This window comes from Clavelina lepadiformis, chromosome 4, assembly GCF_947623445.1.
Source record: "Clavelina lepadiformis chromosome 4, kaClaLepa1.1, whole genome shotgun sequence".
Classification (NCBI taxonomy): domain Eukaryota; kingdom Metazoa; phylum Chordata; class Ascidiacea; order Aplousobranchia; family Clavelinidae; genus Clavelina; species Clavelina lepadiformis.
Genome location: NC_135243.1, coordinates 20,430,580 through 20,455,217, shown reverse-complemented (window position 1 = coordinate 20,455,217; position 24,638 = coordinate 20,430,580). Strand labels below are relative to the sequence as shown.

General features: G+C 35.4%; 3 protein-coding genes across 4 annotated transcripts; 2 read left to right on the top strand and 1 right to left on the bottom strand.

Annotated features, from left to right (window-relative positions):
- Nucleotides 1-887: 887 nt before the first annotated feature.
- LOC143453491 (uncharacterized) lies at nt 888-2,384 on the top strand. Its single transcript, XM_076954842.1, has one exon. The coding sequence runs from the start codon at nt 888-890 to the stop codon at nt 1,479-1,481; it is 594 nt and encodes a 197-aa protein (XP_076810957.1). The 3' UTR covers nt 1,482-2,384.
- Nucleotides 2,385-2,959: 575 nt separating this feature from the next.
- Nucleotides 2,960-8,114, top strand: LOC143453488 (E3 ubiquitin-protein ligase RING2-like). 2 transcript variants are annotated; one of them, XM_076954838.1, is made up of 8 exons: nt 2,960-4,542; nt 5,165-5,325; nt 5,613-5,828; nt 6,176-6,330; nt 6,569-6,640; nt 6,819-6,927; nt 7,254-7,419; nt 7,509-8,114. In XM_076954838.1, exons 1-8 carry the CDS (start codon nt 4,459-4,461, stop codon nt 7,599-7,601), a joined length of 1,056 nt encoding a protein of 351 aa, XP_076810953.1. In that variant the 5' UTR covers nt 2,960-4,458; the 3' UTR covers nt 7,602-8,114. The 2 variants fall into 2 exon arrangements, with proteins under 2 accessions (XP_076810953.1, XP_076810952.1); XM_076954837.1 differs by having other exon boundaries at nt 6,813-6,927.
- Nucleotides 8,115-8,718: 604 nt separating this feature from the next.
- Nucleotides 8,719-21,595, bottom strand: LOC143453487 (uncharacterized). The gene is made up of 26 exons (XM_076954836.1): nt 20,990-21,595; nt 20,729-20,866; nt 20,450-20,493; nt 20,106-20,280; nt 19,551-19,686; nt 19,361-19,438; nt 18,189-18,262; nt 17,997-18,058; nt 17,734-17,776; nt 17,474-17,566; nt 17,234-17,304; nt 16,692-16,911; nt 15,603-16,536; nt 14,327-14,451; nt 14,069-14,183; nt 13,521-13,922; nt 13,166-13,260; nt 12,930-13,021; nt 12,511-12,652; nt 12,185-12,306; nt 11,601-11,788; nt 11,048-11,235; nt 10,569-10,737; nt 10,095-10,195; nt 9,504-9,638; nt 8,719-9,192 (listed from the first exon to the last, which is right to left on the bottom strand). Exons 1-26 carry the CDS (start codon nt 21,065-21,067, stop codon nt 9,040-9,042), a joined length of 4,173 nt encoding a protein of 1,390 aa, XP_076810951.1. The 5' UTR covers nt 21,068-21,595; the 3' UTR covers nt 8,719-9,039.
- Nucleotides 21,596-24,638: the final 3,043 nt, after the last annotated feature.

Sequence of the window (24,638 nt, the reverse complement as noted above, 5' to 3'; positions counted from 1 at the left end):
TCCGGTTTTATTATGAAAGTGAGTTTTTTTTTTGCAGGCAATTCAACAATTAGCTGCAAGTTGTAAATTGTAATAATAAAAATTTTGGTAAAGTCAGATATATAGTTATTGTTTATATTGTACAAATGATATAATTATGATCATGCACACCTGACAAAAATTTAAGTTAGAAATAAAATATATATGGTTTATTGTATAAATTTGTCTTGCGCTGTAGCAGATGCGCCCACTTTTTTAATAGTGAAATACCATCATTTTTGAGATATTTATGCACAACTATCCACGGAACATATTTTACCTAAAAACCCCATTCTTGGTTTTAGTTCTAACATTTCTATACGGTTACTTGCCCTGATTTTAATATTAAGAGTTTACATTATTTAATTAATTTGATTTGTTTTTGTTCTAAGCACCAATGAATGTTTTCAATGGTTCGGATGCTTTTCCAACCTATTCTCTGATTGGTTAATTTAGCAGAGTCTGTTCTGTTTTAAGATATATGTATAAGTTAAGCAAATTTTGGACTTGATGTCTTGGTCTAATAGTCGGAGAGCTTGCATTACTAAGTACTTTGCCATTAAGTATCAACGTTTTGATGGTGTATGTTTATTAATTGTGCCACAATTAAGAAATATCCATTTGTCAGCAACATCACCACTGGGGAGTATAGATGTAATGTTACCCCAATTTCGCCAAAATTGGCATTTACTTGTATATGTCATAGTCTTAGAGTACCAGGATAAAACTTATTTCAAATGACAGGTTTTATACTGACCAGGATTTAGTCTCTGATATTGTTTTCTGTCTAATATTTGGTGATTTCTTTCACCAAAACAACCAACCTAAGTTTGTGATGTGCATGTTGAGGAATTTTAGACAAACTTTAGATGTACCCCATGTATTTGTTTATATTTCCAGGAAAATTTAGAATGTTAATAAGAATATTGACAACCTATGGAAATGTTGCCAAAAGAAGACCATTAATTACTCAAGTTGTAACTGCAGGAGTTCTGACTACAGCTGGTGATATACTTGCTCAAAAGATTGAAAACAGACCATGTGGATATGACATAAAACGAACTGCAGTTATGTCCACTTTCGGTTTTTGTTACTTTGGACCAATTGTAGGCACCTGGTTGGGTGTACTGAGACGACTTAACTGGCGAGTTTTACCCACTGTTGTTTGTGATCAATTATGTTTTGCTCCATGTATAAGCGCAGGTTTTGTTTTTATGCATCCAATTCTTTCTGGTCAAAGTTATGAAAAAGCAAAAGAGATATTCAAAGACACGTACTTTAAAATTCTCAGATCCGGATGGTCAATTTGGGGGCCTGCGCAGATTATAAATTTTACGTTTATCCCCTTCCAGTTTCGAATGCTGTACATTCAATGCGTCGCTTTAGGTTGGAATTCTTTTCTCAGCTATTTTACCAACCGCTCATTGAGAAAGGCACAGACACCAGATAAAACTCTCACATAAAACTCCGCATAACCTCAAACATGCGGAACCTGTTACTTTTTATAATCACTTTTTGGCTCTCAGTTATTTTATCTAATTTATTTTGTATATTTATACATTTGTAATGTTTTTTGCAACTCGTTTTTAAAATTTAAAACCGTAGTGTTTGGCAATTTGCAGCCATTATAATTGAGATTCTTGCATAGCACCTGTTTTCAAAAAACAGTCGAGCTTCATGCACTCTATGTAAAAGCTTGCTTTTTCACTCTTCATTTGACATGCCCAGTTCATAAATATAAATTAGTATATAACTTGTGTGGAAAGGTGCATTTGCAACTTATATATTTATACATGTAATTATCATTAATTTATTTATGAGTTTTTGTTTGAATATGTCTTTCATAAGTACAGTATTGTTCAATTTTCTAATAATACAATGTCGTATCAATATATACAGTATTTGTATAATATATCATTAAATTTGTGGAATACATAATTGCCACACATTCAAATATTTATTTCAGTCTAACAATTACGGCTTTGTCCACTCTATTAAAACATGGTTGATCTGACACCTTAATGAGTTACAAATTGAAAAACAAGTACAATTAAGTTAAGATATGTGCACATGCTTTGGCTTTGGTGATATATTTTAAATGTTTTATCGTTTAAACTTCATACTGTAATAATAAAAAAACAATTTTTCTGTTATAACCTGCATAACATTTAGCTGCGTGCCTGTGTGAATGTCAAATTACGTTAGTCAAAAATTACCGCACAAACAAGTAAGCTCCATGCAATGGTTGATTGTTTTGAAACAGAAAACTTTAAAATTTAACATGAATTATGATTGTAATCGAAATACTTTGCAATCTTTTGCACCAAAACAGTCAAACTTGGCTTATAGTATGTTTTGTTACAGAATTTTATGTGAGCCAATGTCTTTTTAGAAACATTTAAATGTTATTAAGGATATTATCAATATATGGAAATGTTGCCAAAAGAAGACCATTAATTACTCAAGTTGTAACTGCAGGAGTTCTGACTACAGCTGGTGATATACTTGCTCAAAAGATTGAAAACAGACCATGTGGATATGACATAAAACGAACTGCAGTTATGTCCACTTTCGGTTTTTGTTACTTTGGACCAATTGTAGCTACCTGGTTGGGTGTACTGAGACGACTTAACTGGCGAGTTCTACCCATAGTTGTTTGTGATCAATTATGCTTTAGGCCATTTTTGAATGCTGGTTTTATTTTTATGCATCCAATTCTTTCAGGAAAAGATATTGAAAACACAATAGAAATTTTCAAAACAACATACTTTGCAGTTCTCATATCTTCCTGGCTATGTTGGGCCCCTGCACAGTATATAAACTTTGCGTTTGTTCCCTTCCAGTTTCGAATGCTGTACATTCAGTTCGTTGCCTTGACATGGAATTCTTTTCTCAGCTATTTTTCTAACCACTCTTTGAGAAAGGCACAGACACCCGATTAAGCTCTTGAGATTTTTGATCAAAATTCCGCATGATAAGCTAAACTTAACAGCATTCTGACTGTTATTAATGTTGATGTTTTACTCTTGTTTTTTATCTGTGGAACATTGAATTTGATTGCGTATTTAAATACTACATTTTTTCAGTGCGGAGTGTAGGGCAAAGCAGTGATGTGTAAGCAAAAACAGCCCTGGTAGTTTTAAATATGAATTTCCTAATCTCTGTGAACTATATTTTAAACTTTGCTAAACAGCTATCATCTTCATTTCAGTCACTTTATCATTTGCACGCTATAGAATTTGTTTGCTTTATATGATCATTTTGGTATGATCAGAAAGACCATTTTTTGGATAATATGTCCACTTTTTCCACCTCTTTCAAATTTTTTGTGTCAGTTATATGCAACGTGACAATGACAGATGTGCCGCATGTATTCTCAATTCACCTACTGCCATTGACTTTAATGTTGCTGTTAACTGTATCAATCGTGGCGTTTTCAAGCAGCTTCAGTTGTTGGTCCAAAGGTGGTCTTAATAAGCGGATTCTACTTCATAATATTATAGCTTTCTTTTTCGGGCTGAGGTGAGAGACCAAAGCAAAGAAAAAGTAAGCTACTGTACATTAAATCAAGAGGACATAAGAACTTTTTGATGTTGTTTTGTTTTTTTTAGTTTATGGCTTGAAAAATATCAGATATAAACCTAAAACCATTGATCTTAGTCATCATGTCTCAACAAAATTAAATTTTTTATCAGCTACTCATTCCTTTTTATCATATTATACTTTTATCATGAGGTATCGTATGACATTTCCTAACAACTAGCAAGACTGTGAAAAATGTGAAAAAACTTAGATAATAGTTTAAAGACATAATATAATATTAATTTAGCAAGTTATGTTTTGATTATTATCAGTTTTAATTAACTTGCAGTATCGTGTGAGTCGAATTGTAATGTAAACCCAAAACGTCATCACTCTCCTGATAAATTCATCTGTGAGCTGCAGTTCTAATATGTTTGATCGGTGTGTAAACTGGTATACTGGTAAAAACTTGTTGTACAAGATGTAAATGTAGTTCTCATTTTTGTGTTTATTTGTTATATTATAAGTTATTTGTATGAACCTGCCTTGCAAAAAGAAATATGCAAAAATTTGTAAAAGTGCAGTAAATTTTATCAGGTTTGTACCAAAATGCCCATTATTTATTATTAAAAACACCTCAAAATCCTTTGTGTATTTGTTCCAAAGTGTGTGTGTAGTTGTTGTAGTTATGTGCTTGCCATGATGTTGATACTGACAGTTTACTGCAGAAGATTGTATTGTTATAGTACTGAAACCTAGTATAACTTTTTATGATGATTGTTTAAATTTCATTTTACTTATCAGTTATTTTTGGAAGGTAATATTTATTAGTGTTAACCCACCCAATTTTTGACTTGGTCATTGTATACAGAGCTAAATTTGTTTTAGAATATATATAACTTTCATTTTCTGACATTAATGTCTCAATCGAACAACAACAACTTTGTCCAAACCACGAAAACATGGGAGCTGACACCATATGAATTGCAACGTAAGCCCCAGGTATGAATAATGTATAGTGTTTCAGCTTCCGGTAGTGTTTTTGTTTTAAAGCCTATTTTTTTTAAGTTATCTGCAATAATTGTTTACTTTAAGTTGAAAGGACGTGTAAGTTTGTTTCGAGTTACTGGTATCCAAGTTCAATTCATACAAGTTTAGTAAAACAAGCAAAAACATTTGCAAAAACAAAAGAAGGCTCTGCCTTCATTGTTATTTAACATTATTTTTTCAATAATTGATTAGTATTTTTTCACCTAATATCATTTTTGGAACAAATATTATGGTAACAAGGGTTAATCATTTCCTGGTGTCCAATTAAAACAGGAAAAGTTAATCAGAATTTCGCATTAAAATTAAATTCTAGCATTCCAGTTAGTAAGTTTCTCACCCCTGCTTTAAGTTATCCAAACTTTCGGGTATGCAATATCAAGTTCACGAGCTTTACACAATAGTCTACCATAAGATCAGCTCATGAAAATATGCCAATTTAGGTGCTTGCACCAAAATCTTAGTTAATATTTTTGAAACAGCATTCAGGTAAAAATACGACTGGCATTTTGGGTAACAAGTTAGGTTGTTTCCATTGCCACCTTTTCCTTGCTTTAATTCTATTCTACATTTGCAGGAGGTTATAACAGACAATACGGAAATAGCAATCTCACCACGTAGCTTACACAGTGAATTGATGTGCCCGATATGTCTGGATATGCTGAGAGTCACAATGACTACAAAAGAGTGTCTTCACAGATTTTGCTCCGAGTGTATCATCACAGCTCTCAGGAGTGGGTAAGCTTTCATAATGAGTTACTCATTTTGTAAAGTCCCCATGTTTAAGTGTTGGTGGATATGGTTAGATCACTTAATTACACACAATATAATTTAGTCATGTATTTGACGTATATTTTAATGCAGTCGTGCTAAGTATAACAATATCTTCTTTGTTTTATAACCATGCTGTGTCTGTGGTCATTGAAACTTCAGAATTGCCACAGAAAAGGTTCTATTTGCACATACATAGCGTAGTGTTGTCTCATATCTAAACACATATTTTGGTAATGTTACATGCATTAAAGTAACAAAGAATGCCCAACATGTCGAAAGAAGCTCGTGTCAAAGCGATCGCTTCGTCCCGATCCCAACTTCGATGCATTGATCGCAAAGATTTACCCATCCAGGGACGAGTATGAAGCTCACCAAGAAAAAGTTCTTCAAAGTATAACAAAGCACCACAACTCAGCAGCACTTACAGCAAGCATTGAAGAAGGGCTTAAAGTGCAGGCGTCTGCGAGGTGAGTGACCTGGCTTATTCTGCTGGATTAGCTTTAGCCTGAAGTTTAAATTAGATGTAATGTTAGTCGTTTGCGTATCTGATGAACCAACTGGAACTCTTTCATCTGTTATAGCGATTCTGAGTGATGATTTCATTTGTGGTTTAGTAACATTTTTTAGTAATCATGATTGTTAAGTTTTCCTTAAAGTAAACCAACAGACAGTCATATATTTGGATTATTTTTTCTTTGATTTGTAGTAAATGTCCCTATAAAGAATACTTTAATGCTAGTTTATTACAAACCCTACTAAGTGAAGTGTTCACCACCAACCATATAACCAAAAGTAAATTTTTCACCAATGACAGAAGCCAGAAAGTGAGAAAGCAAGAACAATCTTCGCCTGCTAATTCATCTGATATCAAAAGCGAGACCAACTCAATTTCCAATCCTAAAACCGAGGATGGAAAAGAAAACCAACTCCAGCCTTCAACATCAGAACAGACTTCTGAGAAGAAACAAGGTTGGAAAAGTGCAACTTTTTACAAAATTATGCCTTGTGGAAAAGTTAGTTACAATTTGTCATTCTTTGAAACAATTATAATCCAAGGTTGTGGTAATCTTGCTAATAATGTAAGCCTTGTGGTTTTGTTTTAACTGGACAATCTTCATTAGCGTAAAAATATGGCATCAATTACTGCTACTAATGGAGCACCTTAAATATTTGTATAGCGTATTGATTGTTACAATTTATTTAATAGAAGACTGCACAACATCTCCTTCTTTAAAGAAAAGAAAATTATCTGAATCAATTGAAGGCACTTCTAAACAAGGTAAAACTTTCGTAAAGCAGCACTGTCTCATGTTTTTTAGCCCGTACAGAGGATTCATTAGTCCTCATTTACCCACTTGTGGAAAAGATGTAATCTATAGTAACAGTAATGTACGAAGTTGTAAAATCGAACTCCGAGAACAAAAATCTTGATGTAACTTTTTTATTGAAAGCTACAGAGGCATCCACGAACAATGAGTCCCATAAAGAAAAGCAAACTGTGTCAATTGAGCTTGAGTTACGACCTCATCCTGAGCAAACCGGCTTAAAAGTTGAGCAACTTGTCAGGTAATAAATGCATTTACTTGTTCGTGTTTCACTCACAATACCTTCCGGCACATGATGTTAAACGAAGAAGGTTAAAAAGTAGTTTTGTTAAACAAGGTTTGGGGCGTTCTCTGGTTAATTTGAATCTCTTAAACCAGAAGCTAAAGGGACTTATTATGAGTTGTCTTTAGTTGATTATTTGGTTTAATTGAATTTGATATTACCGTATAGACCAAAGGACCCTTTTGCCTGAACGTGTTAAATATAAGTTAGCGAGCTTCCACTGTTCAAAGTGAGCGTCAAGCTGTTGTTGCTACGGTATCCTCAACTCATTTTCCTTTCATCAGGTACATTAAAACAGCAGCACATGCGACAGTGTTGCATTTATCGCGTTATATTGCAATGAGGATTGCAATAGAAAAGCAACCAGGAAAGGCAGCCAGCATAGCGAATACCACTGAAACTCTTTCAGAATTTTCTCTGTTTGTGAAATTGGATGAAAAATCTTTCCAAGTAAGATGCCTTTCTTTCACTTTAAGTATTTTTTACCATAATTGCCCTTAAACGTGAAAGCATGTAGTAAATTTGAGTTTGTTTCTTAGGATTTGGATAACAGTGAGAGCTTGGACATGGTACATGAGAGTTCTTGCAACAATGGCTCGAGATTACAAGTTTATTACCTAAAGAAGTCATGAGATTTTTTCCAACTCACTACGTTTTTTAAGAAGCAATAAAATGTCATGATTTTTACCACCCAACGATTTACAGCATTGTTTGTCAAACATTTTGTTTATGCCAACTCATGCGCAGCACTCAAATTGATAAACTATTAATAACACTGGTCAACGATTTTTTAAAAGTTGTTTGCTTCGGAGATGAAAAAATTGTTGAATCCAAAAATTTTATTAAAAACCGCTGATTTATTATTATACTTCAAAAGATACAAAAATCTGTATTTTTACCTGTCAATATAAACTATTGGCCATATCAGGCGTCACCAAACTTTTTTCCCCAAAGGTCCAGGTAAACATGACAAGTTACGATTGCCGGAATCCCGCTTTGTTGAGTAGGTTACGATACAATAAGCTCATTTGTTGCACAGTCAAGTCAACTTTGGGCTATATTATGCCCTGGTGTGCTTACTCAATGCAACGGGAAAATTTTGTTGCAGCCACCATACTGCTTTCAAATAATAAACACAGCATGTGCACCGGGGGATTGTCATTTTTATTGATAAAAATTTCTTTACAGTATCTTCTTTTGGCTCGTGTAGAAGCGTAATTATAGAAGTAGACTTATAGTTTCCAAGCGTAAAATATCTCTGAAAGTAAGCTCGGAATGTTGCGCAATATTTTGAAAGGTCAAACGCATCGGTGATTATACTGGATTGAGTTCTGTACTTCCGTTATTCAAGGTCATGAAAGTTATTACAGAAAAATCGGAGGTTACACACAGAGAATAGAAGTGTCCCAGTTGCCGTATGTTTACCGTACTTGAGCTCAACCAGGAAACTAGATCATCATTTCTTACTAAATTTGAAAAATCTGATTCTTGTCTGCAAACTTCGATGAACGCTGATTCAGAAGTCAGAGAGAAGTCTCAGCAAACTTACGATGGCCGTAATCTTCTTTCAACATACTGTAAAATTGTTAAAACTTCGGTATGTTTGCATGGATGACGACAACCACCGTATTACACCCATGAGCGGAGAAATAATTTTTAACTGGTTTAGCTGTAAATATTATCTTAGAAATCTGATTATGGTTTATATAATCGAAGCGAAAAGTTTGTAACCAAATCCAAGACAATCAGTTGCATCATTGTATTTTATTTGTTTACTTCAGTAAGAACAAGCGTTTACAACTCAGTCTAAACCGAAGTAATGCAGCACGAGGTTGAAAGAAAAAGAAATAACAAACCAGTAAACAATACCAACAACTCACGATAGAAAAAAAATTCATAACGACAATCAAAGAAGAAAACATCGCCACCTTGCTCTCAACATTGCCGGCATAAAATGAAACAAAACTGAAAAAAACCTAGAACGCTTTGATTCTGGGTTCATCGCGGTGGGGCAACTCTAGTTTCCAACGCTTAAAAAGAACTTTATACCGAAGAGTTATCGACACCCGATCAGAGGCGAAAGCTGTCGGTATCAATTTCTTGCTTCAGTACACCGGTCAATATGATCTCAGCGTTATGAACCTGCAGGCCTTCCTTCTTTATTGTCTTATACAGAGTTTCATCGTCCGGGCAGGAAACGACAAACACGCGATTGTTTGGGGCCTTTGAACATAAATTTGGATATTGTGTCAAGCTTCTAGGCACCGGTATCACCGTTATCAGTGACCTTTGAGGACTCATTAAAACGGGCTAAAGTTTAGCCGCTCAAGTTTAGTTTAGCTAAACGATAGAACAAAGCTAAGTCTGCGCTCGGGATAAGAAGGAAATATAAATCTTGGTACATGTTGCATTCTGAGACTTAAGGCGTTACGAAAACGTTTCTATAATTTTGGGATGACTTTTCATTGTCAATTGACTGTAAAAAAATAATCAGGAATCGTGTTCTTCAATGTTATTTCAAGCACTACGCTCACCGATTTGGCCTTCAACTGCTTAAGCACAGATACTTGTGGCATTTTGTTGAGGACTCGGCCACCAGCGCATTCAACTACCTGCTTCAGTGTCTTCCTGTCCGGCTCTACTCGCTTCGTTATGCAGAAGAGACAATCCTAAGAGAAACAAATAATTAAATATTAATGCAATAAATAAGCAGGATATACGAGTTGCACTCCACTTATATTGACTGGACACAAGCTTTTGCAAGCATCCGTTTGTTTCATGAGGTGTGATGTGAAAATAAAATATTATAATTAAACATCAATTTAATAAATAAAAATAAGATGAAGTGAGGCATTGTAAAATTATGTTCATCACATGAATTAAAATGCTCAAAATTTTAAGATATCGGTATTGCCATAAAAATCTTTAAAAGTTAAGATCTATCGTTGACATAAGCGGGCTTAAAGTTGGTAATATGTAATAACTATTACCCAGGTAGTGAGAAAAATGGTAGACAAGTAACAGTCAGGTTTGGACTAAAATTGGTAGATAAATATAGGTAAAGTTAACATTTGACCAAGAAAACAATGAACCCGATCATGCCGGGTTGCAATGATGTGACCCACCCGAAATAAAGGGGCTTTCCTCGCACGCTTTATGGTTTCTTGCAGCGAAAACTTGAACTTGTTTTCTGCTGATTTATCCACAAGCAAATACTTCCCTTCATCTGCGGCGGAGAAATGACAAGTTTTGAATTTAGTTTTCATTAAATTGACGCATAAAAACAATTCGAGTTTTTTGACAAGTACAAATACTAACATACACATAATGTCAGCCGATGACTTGTCGACAACACAAGAAAATATAAGGTAAACACTACATACAAATTTCGTTTGCTAGCACCGATTAGTGTAACACAAAATATACAACACACTTTCAGATAAAAGCAGACAAGTAAGAAATATTCAAAATTGTCCGTAAACTTGTCTAAGAACTGAACTATAAATGTTATCTACATATCATTATTCATGACCACAACGGAGATGTGATCGACTAAACATGGTCGATTTTATTTAAAATGTGACGAAGTTGCAACTGACCTAGAAGCCACTTGTTTTTGAAGCTTTCGTCGATCCACTCAGGTGTGACGACGTAGGAGCAGGACGATATGCATGAGAGAAACTTGACCGTTCTTGATACACCACGAGATACAAGGTGCGTACATCTTGTGTAGTTTGTTTCCACGTTGCCTTGTAGTATATCCAGTTTCTGAAATATTGTGTTTTGTTAATTTTCTTTAACTGTTAACAATATATTTATGTATCTCCATTCACCATTCAGTGTAAAAGAAACTACGGTAAATAGTTTCAAATAGTTAGTAGTTAGTTTGTTTATTTATGGTTATTTATTTTAACATTATAACATCACCGACATTTACCACCAAAATATCCCAGATAGATCAACAGATCTCTTGCAGCAGGGTTTAATAAACTAACCAACTAAACCATTTGTTAACTAATCAATTATGTTATCCAACAAACCAACTCATCGTCTTTATTTCACAGGGACTACAAAATACCTTAATCAGCTCTTCGACTATAATGGATGAGAGACCAGTAAAACATACACGAGGTAGGGACTCGTAAGTATCACATGTTTTTGAACGTTTCGGCAAGGATGGACCAATAGGAACAGGGTCTAGCTTGCGTTTGACATGTGCCCGCTTTATGCAGTCCTGTGTGATGGAAATCGGGATTTTCCAGGCTTCTGTAAAGTGATGAAAACACTTATTCTTTTGCATAGTTCTACTATGCCAAGGTTAACTAATGCTGGTATGTTTAAGTTCTCGACTAGTAAAAGGATGTGTAATATGTACTTAATTAATTATTTATGTATATGTAATAGCAATGCAGGTTTAGAAACGAAAATGACTAACATTATCAAATCCGGAAAATTAACAATGTAATTTATATCTAATCACTATTGGCAATATCTTCATACTCTGCTTATACTTGACTTGCATACTAATAAGAGCACGCAAAGGTGAACTGCAAAGCAATGTAACTCAATAATGTTAAAAGCTAGAAATATTAGCAGAACCAAGTACGTAACACAGTCAATCAAAGGTGTACCTAGCAGTCCATGAGTACGCGTGGTGTCTAGAAGAAAGCCAGTTTTTGTGTTGTCAAGCTTTTGGTACTTGGTCAGCTTCATGTCAATCATATTGGCATCTTCATGTTGAATTAAATCACACAACCAGCGAATTGATATGCAAGGTATCATCCAGGCTGAAGCTTTAGTGTGTTTTAACCCGTTTGCACTGTTTATTAAAGAGGAAAAGCAGTGATTATGGGGATTTATGGTCAATCTTGAAATGTTTAAATGTGCACTTTAAGACAAGAAAATATACATAATGTCAATAAACGTGTGTTTTGACCCAATACTTAAGATCATATTTTTCAGGAATGTAACAATGTACAAAATGTGTAGGTTACCCTAACTACTACATCATACTGATGAACCGTACATGCACGTTAGGACAGGATGCTATGAGACTAACTTACAACCTCAAAGAATGAACAGATTTAATTAAATTTGACCGCCCTAAATTCTATTTTCTTCCTGAACAACAAGCAATAATGGCCGCTTTGTTTTCATCAATAGAAATTTTCAAGCTGAAAAAAAATTTCCTAATTTTGTACTGAAAAAGACTCACCTTTTGCAAAGCAGTCCTGTGTGCGTTCTACTAAGAAAACCAGTTAATTTAGCACCGCATATAAATCCCATTATTTTGATAACTTCCCTTTCTTTCGCACGAAAGCCAGTGTAGCTGAGGGTCTGAAAACACATCGGTATTAATTTGCATAACATAACATATTACAGGGGTTTGAGTTTTAAATTAAAATACTAATGCAGTGTATGATCTACTGAGACACCAAAACGGAGAACTTAAAACACTTTTAGCTGGTAGTTAGTATACTTATAGTATTGAGCCAGTTTGGTTAGAAAACTATTCAGCAACTATCAAATCGAATCATATACCTGGTTGGCAGCAGGTTTGCTCTTGTGTGAAAACTGCGTGGGAAGATGGTGAGGTAACCAGGGTACACGTAAAGTTCGTAAATGAAGAACATCGTTAAGCCAGTAGACTGTTCCAAAACGCTTGCCATCTGCAGTGCCTTGCCTTAAAACACAATCAATGGTTATTTCAACTCTATGCCTTCGAGTCACCTTCGTAGTGCATGTTACCAATTGACCTACTAATAAATTGTATAAAAAGTGCAAATTTTATGATAAAGAAACCGTGAAGCACACAGAACAAAACGTAACTTCCAATAAGAAATATTTGACTTATGATTGTTTAGGCTGTGGAGTATGTTGAACAGAACGTCAAGGTTATGCTGGCAGTTAGCTGACCAACTGCTTGAAAAATCAAGCGTTTCATTGCAAAATACGCTTACCGAAACATGGCGGTGGTGCAAGTAACGCAAATAAGATGAGTGCATATAGTTGAGTATTTTTCTTCTACTATCCCACCAAACTTCTCGATCATCTAAACATTTACATATTTGATCATTAATACTTACACAAGATTATTCAATAAAATCAGTATAATTACAGTATGAAGTTTTCAAAGAAGGATTAAAGCTGATGAAATAGCAAGAGACTGTTTTTTAAAAAAAATGGTCGTGCACACCTTCTTCCACAAATCGATCGCAGAGGCATCGTTGAGAATTTCCTCATATTCAAAAATATAGAAAATGCAACCAAGCAAAAACAAATCTTGAGGTACTGAATAAGACAACAGAATAATAACAATCAATGATTAAAGAGCACAGTTTGAAGCAGCTAGCAAGTCATAGCAGAAAAAACATCAATTGATGTAAACATCATTGATATAATATTAATAGTTGCTGAAATAAATATCATTTATCTAGTGTTCTTTTTAAACATCTTGATGTTCTATTTTGGCTATAGAAACACAATAATTTAACGTACAATGTCAATACCTTGCTTACAGAGTCCGACAAAGCTTTTGGCTCATAGCTTACCTGACTCAGATGGGTCCCTGACTGTGAAATTGGTGTCCAATTCCTTCAGGGTATACTTCAGTGGGTCAGGGATATTTCCCCCAGAGTTTTCAATCTCTGGCACAATAGTAGGTTTCAACTTGGTCGCCAACACTTTCTTATCAACAGATGGGGTCAGAAATGTTTGGTTAGATGACGGGATACTCGTCGTCGTGATGACAGCTTGAAGGGAGGGAGTTGAAGCAAGGGGTGCAATCGTACCTGTTGTTGGGGCTACTTGTGGGGCACTACTCAAGACAGAAGGCGGACCAGGGGGTATTGCTGGAGGAATCATGGAAGTAATTTGGATGGGTTGGGGTAAACTGGGATGGGGCACATGCACCATACCCACATGTCCCGGCATTGAATGTGACATCATCATACCTTGACATCATCAAAATTAAATTATTAACACAATGTACTTAGCTGTAAAATTTGACAAAATGCTGTTAAAGGGTTTGAAATAGGATTTTTCAGGATTATACACTATCGGTGCTTCACCTACAACTAAAACAAACGCTGGTTTTTACCTTGAGGTGGATACTGCCCCTGGGGCTGGGGGACAATGTTGGGTGAAATTTGCATTGGAGTCATTGGTCCAGTCATTGAAGTTGGAGTCATGGGTGGGGTGGGTGCCGGGTTTTTCTAAAATTTACAAAAAGTTTCGGAAATTAGAACCAAAAATTAGAAAACCCCAAATTTCTAAAAAATCTAATTGGAAGAATGATTGTGAAAAAATAAGAAAATGAAGGTTCGTGATCATAAAAGATTTTCATCAGACTTCTCACTTTAGCTTTTGATCCTCTCGGTTTGCCTCTTCCCTTTGGTTCCTCTTCTGTGCCTTCCACAGTCTTCTTCCTCGTCTTTGTTCGCTTCTTCTGAGTCACTGCGCCGGCACTTTGAGAAGTTGGTACTAAGAAGATGAAGAAACAAAATTCCTCAAGCAAAAGTGAAAACTATGCGTGAGCCAAAATTAATATTAGGATTGAAAATTAGTAGACAAGTTATTTTGTTTAAATCACGAATATCACCATTTTGTTAAGCCAAAGTACTCACATTTATGCGCTAATGCATATCACTATGTCTATTTAATTATTAGCAAAAGAAAACACTCGATCTGACACAACCACTACAAGAGGCCTTGAAGCAAATAATTAGAATAGATGAAGCAAATAAACACAACACAAAATAGGCTATCGTATCAAAAATGTCTTTATAAACAGAAAATCATAAAACATGTTGTGTGAAGTCTGTCCATTGCTTGTGTGATAACCAAATCATCACTGATAAAAATTGTTCCGATTTATAATTATTTTATTCAATGTGGCTTCAGATCGGTGGGAATAATTATTGTATTTGGATAAAGTTCAGGTGGTTTTTGTAAGATTTATACCACTGTATGACCAACCTGTTTTTAAGTCACGCCTTAAATTTGATGGCCAAAAATTCGGCTAAACTGCGACTAATAAACAAGATGTTACGATATTATATATTTCATGTTTAAATTTTTTAGTTATATTTTTGTTATGAATTTTATAAGCCATAAATTCTGATTTACTTTTAGCTGTGAAGAAATCATCATCCAGACACATAAAACCTTAAACCAGGGGTGTCCAACCTTTTTGGTCAAAGGGCCACATGCGATTTACGAATAATTGCGCGGGCCACTTGAGTGTTTACTGCTAATTTCTAATGAAAACCCTCACACCAAAATTCTAATCTTAGAAATAAATTATGATGCAATAAAATTAACTTGAACAGTTGTGCACCCCTGCACTACAGACTATAGTACATTATCTATATATTGCTCTATTATCTATTATTATTATTATTATCTCTATATATTACTATAGAGAATAGACAAAGAAAGCAAACAATAAATGCCAATCTCTCGGAATGTAAGTTCGCCACAAATTACCTGCCTTAAACAATATAACTGGCACGCAAGAGTCCATCAAAACTAACCAACTTACTTAACATAATATGTTAACGTTTACCATAAATTGTTTATTGGTTATTGACCAAAAATGTTCTATAAATTAAACTCACAAATGTTCAACAGACCTTTCGGGAAGTGTGCACCTTGCAAGCTTGGATGTATAAGAGTGGGGTGATCCATTTGCCGTTGAGATGCGTTCAGTAATCCCTGCTGTAATGCTATCGGAGAGATCCCTGATATCCCGGCAGCTTCCAGTGATGTTGATGTAGGGAAGCGACTCACTCCTGGTGATCTTTGTTGCTGCTGGGACATCTGTTGAAACATCATTTGCTGCTGCTGATGTTGCTGCTGTTGTTGTTGCGGGTTCATTTGTCCCGGAAAACGATTCATCATCATTTGACTGTAGTGCGGTTGTTGTCCGGATGATATATTTGGAGATCCCCCCATTTGCATGGCGTGGGGTGGAGTCTGTTGCGGTGGAAGTATTTGACCGGGTGGGCGCATAATCTGACCTGGGGTGTTGGAGTTATTTGGTGACTGTTGAGCATGGGAGGAGTACATCTGTTGACCTTGGTGATGTTCTATAGAATACCCTGGATCCATCGAAGTACGAGGCCATTTCTGCTGCATTGGGTCCACTTGGGGGACTTGACCTTGCATTGGTGTGTTTTGCCGCATCATACCCATGCGTTGCATTTGCTGCTGTTGTTGCAATTGCATAAGTTGTTGCTGCTGTTGCATGTGTTGAAAATTGTCTGGTTGTTGCGGCCCCATGGATGGGTTGGGAAACCTACTGTGTACACCTGCCATTCTAGGGCCCCCGGGGGAGGGGGGCATTTTCACCCCAGGGTTCATCTGCATTATCGCCGGCTGCTCCATGCCTGTTGGATGACGTGGCTTCATCATCATTTGCTGCTGTTGAGGTGAAGAAAACATGGCGGAGTTGTTTGGTGAAAACTGGCTCATAGGGTGCACTTGCCGCACTGTCGAGTGGGGAGAATGGGGGGGCCGGTTACCTTGACTACTACCAGCCCCGCTCTTCTTCTTTTTACTAGATGACTAAATCATAGAAAATTTTAATCAGTGAATTCATTCAACTCGAAACAGTCATTGATTAAATTTAAAGTTTGTGATCTGCAAAGCATTTCTTTAATGTTTACTGTTAATTAATTCAATTAATCAAAAAATGTGATTATTATTGTGTAAAAAATCACCTGACTACTTCTTCTCGGACTGGTCGTATTAGCTCTCGGAGATGTAACCATGTATGGTGATCCTGGCGACGCCATTGCACTTTGCTGTTGCCCTGGTGACATGATCCCCATGGGAGACTGCTGATTTGATGACATCATGGAGAAAGACTGTTGATTTGATGACATCATCGAATATGGGGGCATAACGGGTGATCTCATTGGGACATTTGGAACTGAAAATCTGATGTTTAACACAACAAAGTTCAGTTAATCAGTATTCATTACAAATAAAGTAATCTGCCGCTAGAGTTTACCTCCCAGGTAAACACAGGCACAAAAAAGTATAAAATAGGCAGGTAAATTTTTTAAGCAACTTCTTAGTTTTAGACAATCAAACAGATCATACAGACATGAAAAAACAAAAAGGTTCCTCTTGCTGCTACCGTGTACTCTGCACAGTGTTATAGTAAACGGCACTAAACAAGAAGTTAAAATCTAAGTGCATTGCAAAAAACGTAGTTTAAAAGAAGCTAGGAAAGTCCTTAATAATGTGGTTAATTTACCTCTGAGGACCAACAGTCGCTTGTGGTGGGAGAGCCCTGTTCCCTTGATTATGAGCACTACCATACCTCACCTATCAAGAAAACATGAAATACATATATTGAGGGGAAAAACAACAAAAAATAAAGTAAATATAACATGTATAAACAGGTAAGGGTAAAAATCTATCTTGATTTTATGTAATTATTTCCTAGTATGTATCAAAGTTCCAAACATTTATGAAACTATAAAAACACACTAACTTGCTGCGTATGTATGGTGTTTGGAGAAGTAAATGGCACAGCAGCCATCGCGTTACTTGGAACACTTTGCATCTGTTCTCCTGGTGGAAACATCTGCAGAGCAAAAATGCTTCAAGATGAAGCCAATTTACCAAAAGTTCTATGATATTAACAATGCTGTCATGGGCAAATGGAGATATCACTAAAACTGCTTTACAAAACAGTAACGGATGAAAATACTAGATGCTTAAACCATCATTGATATATATAGTTTATCAAACCTGTTGTGTCTGCCCAATGGTTCCAGGTTGAAGGCTTGCGTGCCTGTGTGAGAAAAAATAAACATGACAAATCAATTGTCGTGCAACAAAGAAAGTTTTGGTAAAACTATCCTCGTCAAAACTAAGAGATTAAAAAATATGAAGGTATATACATGTTACAACTACTTTTGTAACATTTATTTTGCATATTCACATACATGCAAATTAAAATTTATCAGCTAAACTAAGCTGAAAAAAAGCTAAAAACAGCAAAGTTATCTTACCCTGCAGCAGAAGGTTGATGCTGCGTTTGTATGGGGACTTCACCTAAATTAGAACCAAAATCCTAAAAGACAATAAATAATTAATCAATTTTCAAGTAAAATGAGCAAAATAATCTGCTGGTAGTTGGATGAGGAACAAAACAACAAAGTAACAAAAAGTTTGAAATTTGTCAATATCTCATATGTTTTTACCATTGACTTTGTGGTGACTATTTCTTCACTTTGAACATGTTTGGGTTTTGAATTAGTTGAGGTTGATGAAGAATCTTAACATGAATTATCACATTAAAGACATAGGATCACCTTATGTTGCAAATTTAACAATATAAGAAGATATCCACTAATATAATATAAAAATATCTTACTCGACCGCATAGTACATAGGTGTCAAACTCCCGGCCCGCGGGCCACATCCGGCCCGCTTTACAATAAAACTTGGCCCGCAATGCTATTTTATACATTGAACTATTTCCGGCCCGCGAGATCATTGTGCAGTATAACTTACTTTTTTCAAGCAAAAACAAGATTATAACAAATCGCACAATACAGCAGCACAACAGTTGCCTCATCATACGATAGAATAAATCGATTTATTCCCAGCCAAAACCGTCAAAAAAACAAAAATTTGGTGCTCTTTCGCTGACTGTTCCAATTCATATACTCGTGTCACGAAACATTCAATCAAGTTTTATCCTTACGGCCCGCGGCGTTAAATAAGTTTTGAGTTTTGGCCCCTGGTGCGATTGAGTTTGACACCCCTGGCATAGTATATCTACACGTTGTGTTGCTTTAAATTAACAATCTTGTCTCATTGAGATAATAAACTGATAACAAAAACAATTAATGCAGCTGTCGCCATAAGAATAAAAAAAAATACACAGTCAGCATATTGCTTTTCAAAATAATGAAAGATTATTTATGTACTTTATACATACGTGCAAGGTGCGCCATCAATGCCAATTTTGACAAATTTTATGTGCTATGAACCTTGTTAAAACTTTGTTATGCTTCTTTGTGTTACCTTAGCTGTTTATGTTGGTACCTTGTTATGTTCCTTGTTTTATCCTTACCTAATCACCTCTTACCTGCTGGTTACTCTGGTCATAGTACGTTGACCTTTGATGACATCATTTATGGTTTGTCAAGCCTCAGTGATTTTACTAATTGAAGGTGACCTCATTGAGACACCTGACTAGTTTCTGTGTAGCTAGGGTTATGTTATGGTTCATACCATTGTGTTTGTGAGACTGTTTCGTCTACTCTAACTGGTTAACTGATTGTTAACCAAAGTCTGTTTATTATATTTGAATAAGTTTATGACAAACATATCCCATTGAGGGATTCTGTAGTATCGTTTTTCAAACCTGATATTGAAAGCTGTTCTACGTTTGGTGGCTTTCCAAGAGCAGAAATTTTTTTACCCAGGTCAGCTACTTTTGAAGCTGAAATAGTGGAAAAAATATTTTTACTATAATAAAAATAGGAAATGACAATATTGTGTATTTACTGTAGTTATTATGTTAATGATTGATGTAAGTAACATTACCACAATACCTTGAGGGACAATATTCAACTTTGGATGATAGGTGTCAGGTGGTTGCAAAGCCTTCTGTTTTATTGATTCCATTATCCAGTCTGGAGCAACTATCGTGAGTTTACTTCCTTCTTTTTCTGCCTCATCATACTTTGGCTTAAAAATAAAACAAAATGAAAAATTACGATTACGCGCCAGCAAAATCCCTAATGTAATTAAGCAGTGAGAACATTAGTTTCCAGTTGAACTTTTTACCTAAAGCCATGTAGGTCACGCTCTCACAAGATAAATGGTTGGCGGAGAGAACAATTATAGTGCAAAAACTTGAATTTAATTGCTTGTTATAAAATAAAAGTAAATTTGGGGTGTAGAGTGAAATTGTTTTAAAAAATAGATTTGGTTTGCTATAAATTAGTATATTATGTGATAGATTTGTCCAATCTGTCAACCTACATCACTAGTGTAAGGTTCTAATGAAAAGTAATAAACATTCTTTGAAATGCTAACTGAGTTTTATCTGTATTACATGTATAATTAATATTAACAAGTGGTTCAAAAATTGGAAAAATGCATACTCCTTTGGGCTCAGCCACAACCAGGTGGGTGCAATTCCTGTTCAGCTGCGTCTGGCAACATCCACCATAGTAAGTGATCACTGACCACAGCAGCGTTTTATCTTTCAAAGACAGTTGAGACAAAGAGAATGTTTTACCAGCAAACAACCGCCCTGCTGTTGAAAATGCGTCGGTACTATTCCATACAAAAGGTTAAGGAAACAAACCACGTAGAATATATTCTAATATTTTATAATATTATATTTATATATAAGTTTAGTTAAAACAACAATCAGTCTATTATGGTAATTTATACCATGCAATATGATTTACATGTTATATATATATTTTTCACTAAAGGATACGGAAGCATAGTCTTGCAAAGAACACTCAGTTCTACCCACGACGGCTGAAAAACAGATATATTAGAATGATGCGTCTTAAATGTGCATGATTTTCTGCGTTTACTATACTAGCATAAGCAAACAATAAGTTATAACATAAATTAGCAGTTACGAAGTTCCCAAACCGATATATATTCTGTATATATATTCAAATGTACATGTCATTTATTTACAAAAACTTTGAGAATTTCGGATTAATGAATTCCGGAATAACAAGATCCCAGAGTGCAAAGAAATTACTTTCACTGTTGGGATTTGCCAAACTTCTCTGGCAGCTTCAGCTTCATAATGTGCTGGATCAGTGACAATAACGTGAGTGGCTAAAGCTGATAAATACGATTCTGCTTTTGCTTTTCCTTTTGTTAAGAGTTGTTTTGTCTGAAATGCAACATATCAATACTGTAACAATACTCTAACGCTACGCTAGTAGGCGACAAATATATTTCAATTATTATTTATACTTAACACAAAATGTACAGCGATAAACACATAACAGGCTACCTGTTCATCAATTTTTCCTACTACATAATATCGCACATCTTTGAAAAGTTCTTCTTCAATTCGCTTATCTTCTTCCATGACGCCAACAATTCAGCACGACGTGAAATACTGAATAAAGGTTTACGATATCCTGGAAATTTTGCTCATAAGTTGTGATTATCGGACTATGTTATACTGATACATAGTTATTGTAGTATCATATAGTACTGTAGCCTAGAAGGGATAAGCACATTGGCTGCCGGGCTGATTCCACACATCGGAATTTTGCTTCTGCATCCCCCGAGATCTCGGCAAACACTGTCATAGGCTGCTGACTGACTGATAGCCTACTTTGCAGTCCGGTGCACTAAAGGCTAAAGCTTGACTCACTCTTTGTTTATTTATTATAAATTGGCGTTCAAACAACAAGATGAAACAATAGCCATGACAAACGTAATTAATTTTAATCTCTTGTGCTTCAAACTGAAAAGTATATTATAGGATGCATGTATACTGGAAAACAATATACCATAAACAGGTCACAGGTGTTGGCCTACTTCCGTCTGTAAGTTCTGTAGGCTACTTGTGTATAGCGCTTATTGCGTATTCAATAAATAAATTTATTACATCAAAAAGGGGGTTAATATTTGGCAGGGGGTCACTATTTGGCGAGTGTAAAAATTGCTTTTGGTTTACCGCCATCGTCATGGACTTTTCGCGGAAAGAGGAAGAGGTAAAAGACGGAGGTCGTACGGACTTGCCAATTAGGGTGGCTAAATATTCAAATGAATTTTTTCTGGCCATCGACCATCACAAATACGAGGAAGTCTATCGCTTGTTAATTATATCAACGAAATTGATTCCGGTCATTTTCTACAGTGACAAATAAGCTTGATTTGGTTTAGCTATGCACTCTTTCATACTGATATGTTCACTATGAAGACCATCGTTATTATATCAACGAAATTGTTTACAGACTTTTTCTATTCAGTAACAAATAAGCTTAGTTTAGTTTAACGGTGGACTTCTTTATACTGAGACGTTCACTATGAAATCTATCGTTTATTATATCAACGAAATTGTTAACGGACTTCTAACTTATTCAGTGACAAATAAGCTTGATTTGGTTCACCTTTTATTAAATTGATGCATTTATTATTTGAATCTTCTATAGTATAGAATCTATACGTTACATTTCAATGTAATAACTTATTCGGATTTTTTCCTACTGTAACAAATAAACAGGTATTTTAAGGGTAAGGAAATTGTAGCCTATGTTTTATATAGTCCTTTAAGTTTACCGCGCCTTGTAAAGAATGTAAGAAAACAAAACCGGCAGCAAAAAATAGGCTGCCCTTTGTAGAATTTTTATGCAAACTATTTTTAGGAAACCAAAATATTTTCCGCTCTATAAATAGGCCTAATGTTTGTTTGTCACTGCATAAAAACAATTCCGCAAACAATTTCGTTGGCATTAAAACCGACGAACTTCATAATGAACGTCTCAATATTAAAAAGTCTGTAACTAAACTTACTCATGCTTATTTGTCACTGAATAGGAAAAGTTTTTTGTTGAACAATTTTGTTGAAATAATAAAGAATGAAGATTATTGTGCACTTGATGGTTTAAGGTCGATAGCTACAAAAAATTTATTTCAATATTTACAAAATTGGTTAATCCGTAAAATTTCGTAATAGTTCGTATTTCACCTATTTTATGGAATCAGGAAATGTCCGTACGGATTCCGCCTTTACCTACCCCCGGCGGAAAGACCTTATTACTATTTTGGAAAAGTACTCGGTACTTTGTCGGTATTCGGTACCGGTACTTTTTGTGTGAAAGATGCTGCTACAAATGCAATGTTTGCCGCTATCATGCCCTCGGTAAAGGTAACTCCAGGTCAAAACATATGCGAGGTTAATTGTTAATGTTGGGTTAATTTTACTTGACATTTCTAGATTAAAAAAGATCAACAGATGCTAAAATTAGTATTAAGGATTAATTAACATGTATTTTTGAAAACATACTTGTTAAAATTTTGAAATAGGCCTAATCACGGGAAAAGTACTGATTACTGGGACTGACAGAAACTTCTTCAAAAATGTAATTCGGTACAGAGATTCGGTACTATTTTTCCGTACCGATGTTACTGGTCTCGGTACAAAAAAATACCGTATTACCACGGTACTACCCACCTATCCTTATAATCTAGCATTGACTACTGTAACATGGACTGTACACTACCGTATATTTTAATCGTATATAAGATCAATATACAGTATTTCCGAAACATCGAGCCCATGCGTAAGAGTTGTTGTCGTGCACCTTAAATGGGAATATGGCGTCAGCATTGGGCCGATTATTATATTGGGTTTTAGCCTACTTACGACCCAGGGCCTAAAGTTCCTTTTGAGGCGTATATGCTGAAATTTTGCGATTTCCTTTGTTTTCTTGGAAGGTCCATGTAATGGTTAAAATCAGTAGATTAAACCAATCAAAAGCCAGTATGGCCAGTGTTGTTTTTCAGTGATGGGATTACCCTAGCTAGTGGCGCGTTTGAAAACTTTCAAGTCGAATGTTTAAGTTCGCCTAAATTGTAGGTAAAAATTGATACAATTTAAATTTTTTGGACTCTTGACTATAAAAATCTATTGCAAGGTTAGATATATGTGATTTTATTAACATTTCATGAAATAATAGCCTAAGGCAGGGGTTCTTAAAGTATGGGTCGCGACCCAAACATGGGTCGCGGAGGGTCAGAAAATGGGTCGCGACATAGTGACATAGGTGGGTCGCGACATAGGTTAATATAATATAATATAGGTCTATAGGACATTAAAATGGGTCGCGACATAGGTTTGGGTCGTGAGGTGATCATGAAACTCAGATTTGGGTCGCGCTCAAAAAAGTTTAAGAACCGCTGGCCTAAGGCATACGAAAGTGACAAACAAAATATCAGGGAGTCCCGTGTGGGTGTGCCAACTAGCAGTGTGCTTACTACGACTCTTGATTGCTATTCAGTAATTGCTTGATCGATTATTATCGTTAATCTTGATATGCGTGTTCCTTAACCATTGATATTTTAGTTGAGCGTCACATTACAATAACCAAACTGACAGTGTTCTTAAATATGGGATATATGTTGTTTCACAACAAAACGGTTATTGCTTTCAGAGCACAAAACAGAGATGAATTCACTAAGACCACCAATACTACATTGAGAACGCGCACTGAGCCCTGTGATAACGAATGACGTAATTCGGAAGTAATAGAAATTGTATCGCGTATAAACGTGTACTAAACAAAATATAGCATAGCGCAAAACATAGTATAGCATAGCGAAATGGAATACTAATAACGTTATAATATTACCAGATCTGTACAAGAATTCCGTAGAAATAAGTGGGATTTTTCGGTTAATTGTATTTTTTGTAATTCCTCTTTATAATAAAATAAACAAAGAAGTTAGGCCTTTATGGAAGCATATACGGGGCCTTTATGACTCCAATTTTTTTCCTAGCGCCTCTAGCTTTCCTCGCCACAAGCATAATCTTCATATGTATGTCCAGTAATATATATTTATATATATCTTATTTTAGGTATATTCAGGCAACCTTGGAGGTGTGAGCTGACCACATCTCTTTGTTTATAACTGCCAAAGACAGGCGA